The sequence below is a fragment of the Babylonia areolata genome, chromosome 9, assembly GCF_041734735.1.
Source record: "Babylonia areolata isolate BAREFJ2019XMU chromosome 9, ASM4173473v1, whole genome shotgun sequence".
NCBI classification, from domain to species: domain Eukaryota; kingdom Metazoa; phylum Mollusca; class Gastropoda; order Neogastropoda; family Buccinidae; genus Babylonia; species Babylonia areolata.
Genome location: NC_134884.1, coordinates 20,219,701 through 20,225,404, shown reverse-complemented (window position 1 = coordinate 20,225,404; position 5,704 = coordinate 20,219,701). Strand labels below are relative to the sequence as shown.

The window sequence follows — 5,704 nt, the reverse complement described above, 5'->3', positions numbered from 1 at the left end:
CTATTTTCCAAAATTGCACAAGTGTAGTGTCACTTTCATGTTCCTTAAAAAATGGAAAGAAACCAAAAATATATATACAGAAATCAAATTGATCCAAACGAATCTCTGAATACTCGTTTAGACAGCATGTTGACATAATAAGTCAAAATTGTATACATTTCTCAGCTTGAATAAAAGATTTTCTTTGTCCCTATCTTCCCTTGTTTTAGATTTCAGTTTTGAATAATTCTTTAATTAAGAACAATATTGTTGCATTTAGCACTGGAGAAGAGAGGGGTGGCTGAAAACTGGATCAAATCCAGCAGGTTCCACTAGTTCAGGTCGGGATTGCTCAATTTGTATTTGAAGTCTCAAATGAACTTGTAAGTTTTATTTTGTAAATTTTAATCTATTGCATAGTGTTTCATAGTGTTCACACTTACATTAGTTTGGATTTAGAAAAGATATGCTAATCAGTACTAAAGTAAATTCCTTATTGATCTGATGTCAGAATCATGCAGTTAAACCTCTGGACCCATCAAGCAAATGGACACACGTACACAAAGAAAGACACACACACATACAAACTGCAAAGCCAGTAATTGACTGGCCAGCCGCCCTGTTCATCTAAGCATCATCGGCTATAAGCACTGATACAGACAGCTATTGACTGGCCCATACAGTAAGCCCGACAGAAAAATGCAACAGAGAACATGAGTGAATTTTCACGCATAATGTACACTGTAGTGTCATGGGTGTTTTTTCACCCACAAGGTATGCCATGTAAGTTTTACAACATAAGTGGATATATGGGTGAATAATGACCAAAGGCACATGATGTGTAAGGATTTTTCTTTAAAGGCATTGGTGAATTTTCACTGTAGTTGTTTGGCACGCAAAAAATTAGGCGATGCACAACAAATGTTAGCACAGTCTGTTACCTTTGTAATTTCCTGCCAGGATTTCTGCAAGATGTCCTGGAAGCACTTTCGGGCCGGCTTGCACAAATTCTCATCCACGAAACATTTTGGAGTGATAATCTCCTGCTCTCTTAGCTGGTCACAAATCACTGAAATATACACATGAAATGATCATACAATAATATTTGAAAACTATATTTCTAAATAATAACACATAACTGCTTTATTGTGCTGTAAACTACATGTTGTCTGTTGTCATTTGTACCTTTTTTTTTTATCTTTCAGTGGCATTACCCTCACACTGCTCATCCGGAGTCCTCCACACACACTCAGATCCAAACCCAGGTTCCTCTGCTGCAGTCCCAGTACTGGCAGTCCATAGAGAGCAAATTTAAGGCCACCAGGAGTCTACACACCAGAGGAGACTCGGCATGGCTGCAGAGTGACTTTGGTGGTGTTCAGCAGTGCCTGGTCTGAGTCAACATACATACACAAGACACTACCATCTAGGTCAGTCAGTTGTAAGCCAAAGCCTGGGTCTCTCCATATAGTTTTCCTGTCCATTTTGCAATGATGTCAGACCATCGCTTTTTCACTATTTCCCTCCATTTTCCTCACTCAACAGTTCCTCAGAGGATTGTTTTGACAAGGCCATTGAATCTTGTTACACACAGAATAGCTTTCTTTCCTTAACCAATGTCAGCAGATCTTCATAAGGTCCAATGTACTGCTTGATGGTCTGGTCCGCTAATTCACTGGTGATGTGATCAGTGTTTCTGATGTTTCGTATCTACCTATGACATTCCATGGCTTGAATTCTTTTCTTCTTTCCAAATCTGCCATGAGGTGCAATGTCTCGCATGCACACATGAAGATGGAAATTTGACCAGTGCACGCACAAGTCTTATAGGGTGTATTATGGAGAAGTTGCTGCCCTTCCATATGATATCGGTTTCAGTCTGGACGGTGCAGATGTTGTCTTTGCTACCCTTGAGAGGATTTCTGGTTTGGATCATTGCTGATGATGGATCTCAGGTAGATGAATTGCTGAACAGTTCCTGGCTTGTCCCCGGGCAGCTAATCAGAAGTAATTGTGGAGTTATGGCTGGCCAGTTACTTGGTCTTTTCGGCACTGATTTCCATGCCATATCTTGTCAATGTTTCATCCAGTCTTTTCACAAGCTGGACAAGTTCTTGCTCACTACCTGCCAATCATTCAAACACACACACACACACACACACACACACACACACACACATATGTGTGCAAATATTCTTTTACTCTTTTGTGAAATCCAGGCTGCTCTCCCCAGAGAGAACAAATTGCTTCAATGAAAGCACCACCAATGTTGTTGGGTTTTTTTTGTTTTTTGTTTTTTGTTGTTGTTGTTGTTGTTTCTTTCTTTCTTTCTTTCTTTTATGCCTGCAACTGCATTATTTTTCCTGTCAAAATGGATTTTACAACAGAATTTACCAGTGACAACCCTTTTCTTGCTGTGGGTTCTTTTACATGCACAAAGTGCATACTGTACACAGTACCTCAGTTTATTGTCTCATCTGAATGACTAGCGTCCAGACTACCACTCAGAGTCTAGTGGATTGGTAGAAAATAATGGCAAGTGTGGGATATGAACCAGTGCACAACCATTTTCTTGCTTCATACAGGCAGACATATTACCACTAAGCCACCACTCAAATATGTATTCACACATGCACACTGAACTTTGTTCATAAAAATTTGTCTTCTGTGTTCAAATGGTACAGTTGTCATGTTCACTTATGAGATCTACTGAATGGGGATTTTATGGTTTATGTGCATGACCATTACAGTCTGCCCAGTCATTCACTCATTCAGGCAGTCACACTCAGTTTTCAGAGTTAAGAAATATTCTAATTAATCAGTCACTTTATATTTTCAAATTCTCAGTATTCTGCAACAACCAACTGAAAACATAAAATTAGAAGTTTTAATAAACTCACGATTGAAGAGCTGTTTCGCCTTGCCAGTGTCCTTGGCATAGTTGTTACAAAACTCTTCCAGTATCGAGACCAACATGTGTGAAGGGTCACTGTGGAGAACGTCCGACATCTTTTGCACTGCACGCACACACATACAGTGATACACACACACACACACACACACACACACACACGGGTTTGAGTAATATGCATCCCCTTATGTGTCAGTATATATATCTATATATCTATATTTATCTCTCTCTCTCTACACACACACACACACACACACACACACACAACAGGAAAGTGATAGCTGTATTATCAATGGTTTCTCCATTGCAATGGGAAATCATTTACAGCTTAGTCTTTTGTGAAGGACTATAACCCTCAAACTAGGAAGCAACTTGAAATTGCACTGGCTCTTAGCTCTGCAGCCTTGGGGGAAAGCTGGCCTTTTGGAACCATCTCAGAGCCATCTGTCCTAAAACCCTCTTGGCAGAGAGAGTGGGGATGTAAGATGGGCAAGATACTCTCCACTATGATCAAATTCTAGCCCAGATAGTCAGGACAACAGTTGCCTCCTCTGCGCTGTTTTGATGGTCATCATTGAACATGGCTGATTGCTGACTATCATACATGCATATATACATATACATCATGTGTGTGTGGGGGGGGGTATGTGTAAATGTTTGTGTGCATATAATTATGTATGTGTGTAAATGTTAGTGTAGTATAGTGTAGTGTACGTCGCAGACGCCACTTCTGGCGATGTTTGTGTGCATATTTGTGTGCGTGTAAATGTTTGTGTGTATATGTATTGTGTGTGTATATATATACACACATACATATATATAAATATATATGTGTGTGTGTGTGTGTGTGTGTGTGTGTTATGCATGCCCAAACAAGCAAGTATGCATATGGCTGTATTTCTGAACATACAAAATATTTCAGAAGGATGTTAAGACTGCATACATAAAGTATGTTAGCTCGAACTGTAAACTAAATACAAAATGGATGTTGTGATACAGTCGTTGGTGAAATTATACAAGATCAAGGAATTGAAATGAAATGAATTAAACTAAAGAGATACCACTATCATCATAAAAAAACCCATCAAGGAATTGAAATGAAATAAACTAAAGAGATACCACTATCATCATTAAAAAAAAAAAAAACCATTGAGTAACATACAATAAGTAAACAAGGTAGAAAAAGGCGAGATGTTCTTTAATTATATAAAAATTCAGATGTCATTGTATCAGTTTATTTGTTACCATATAAACAAACTTACCGTATCCAGCAAGAACAACTTTGGTTTCACTGCAATGTCTCGGCTGAAGTGGTTCTCGAAGTTGTCAAAATTATGTGAACGAGTAAGTATACCGCCAATAGATTTGTCTGTATCCACGACTGATGGTTGGAATACACTCACACGTTTACCTTTAGCTTTTCTGCTTCAGACTTTTTTCTTTTTTTTAAGTGCAAATTTCTAGATCGAAGTTCTGGAGGTGAGTCACCACACATCAGTTCGCGCGCGTTTCCAAGCAAAACTTAGTTTCAGTTTCGAGGAAGCGCTGAAGCAGTCACTGATCTCCTATTTTTTGGGATTATAAATTCCTAAAGTTGTTTTAACGATATTTTTCAATTATTTAGGATAATTTCACAACCAACTGATATTCTGACATATTTTGGGTAATTGTTTTACTACTCCAGTCTTGGCTTCTCATGTCGTTTATGAGCTATAAATAGATTTAATGCTCGAGGTATGAATGCAATCGTATTTTCTCATTGGCTAATTCTTTAACAGTGACACGTGGTCAGCTTTCACAGTGCGGATGACAACTGATAACAGAAAGTGTGCACAGCAAATCAGTCTTTGTACCTACTTTAAATTGAACACGGACGATCTTCCTTGCTTTCTTCTTTTTTTTTTTTTCCTCCTCTTTTTTTCTTTCCATTTTTACCAGTGCCCGTCCCGTCAAGGGACTTAATGTTTTTCTTCAGCGGCAGATTCGAAACTTGCCGAGATAGCCCTACTGATTGCACAACATTTCTTTGAAAACCACTTAAACTTCTCAGATGAGAAACTTAGACTGTTGTGCAGATTCGCCGTTCTTGTACTGCAACAAATCTGATAAGAACCAGTTCAACTGTGTCCTGTTGCATGGCAAAAGGAAGCCAAAGAAATGCGCACCGAGGTGTGGAGAGAAGGAATTTTGCCCGGTTCAATGTCCCGTCACACATATCGGCGATTAAAGGCATTTTGTCTTTATGAATAAATAAACCCGGCAGACAGGACAGACATTTTCAGGACGAAACATTACCAGACAGGGCAGATATTTTTGGACAAAACATTACCAGACAGGACAGACATTTAGTCGGACAAAACATATAGGCTAGAACCCGGCAGACAGGACAGACATTTTCGGACGCTCAGAAACATTACTTGACCGGCGGACAGACATTTTCGGACGCGGAAACATGGCAAGACAGGACAGACATTTTCGGACGACACATAACCAGACAGGACAGACATTTTCGCTGGGACGGACGACTATAACCAGACGCCGGACCGGCAGGACAGACGTCAGTCAGTTTTCGGACCGGACCCGGCGGCGAAACATTACCTGACAGGACAGACATTTTCGGATGAGACTTTACCTGACAGGACAGACATTTTCGGATGAGACTTTACCTGACAGAACAGACATTTTCGGATGAGACTTTACCTGACAGGACAGACATTTTCGGATGAGACTTTACCGAACAGGACAGACGTTTTCGGATGAAACACAGTTGCATGAATGGACGGACGTTTTCGGACGAAACATAACCTGATGCCG

General features: G+C 39.7%; 1 protein-coding gene across 3 annotated transcripts in view; it reads right to left on the bottom strand.

Annotated features, from left to right (window-relative positions):
* Positions 1 to 4,589, bottom strand: part of LOC143286115 (uncharacterized) — a 25,956-nt gene extending 21,367 nt beyond the window's left edge. For all 3 annotated transcript variants that reach the window (XR_013055753.1, XM_076593708.1, XM_076593707.1), the window contains exons 1-3: positions 4,153 to 4,589; positions 2,880 to 2,996; positions 921 to 1,048 (exon numbers count right to left, since the gene is read on the bottom strand). Coding sequence is in view for 2 of the 3 variants with exons in the window: in XM_076593708.1 (XP_076449823.1) it covers positions 921 to 1,048; positions 2,880 to 2,988 (237 nt within the window). In the remaining variant the exon portion in view is untranslated. The remainder of the gene's footprint in view (positions 1 to 920; positions 1,049 to 2,879; positions 2,997 to 4,152) is intronic.
* Between the last annotated feature and the right edge of the window lie 1,115 nt (positions 4,590 to 5,704).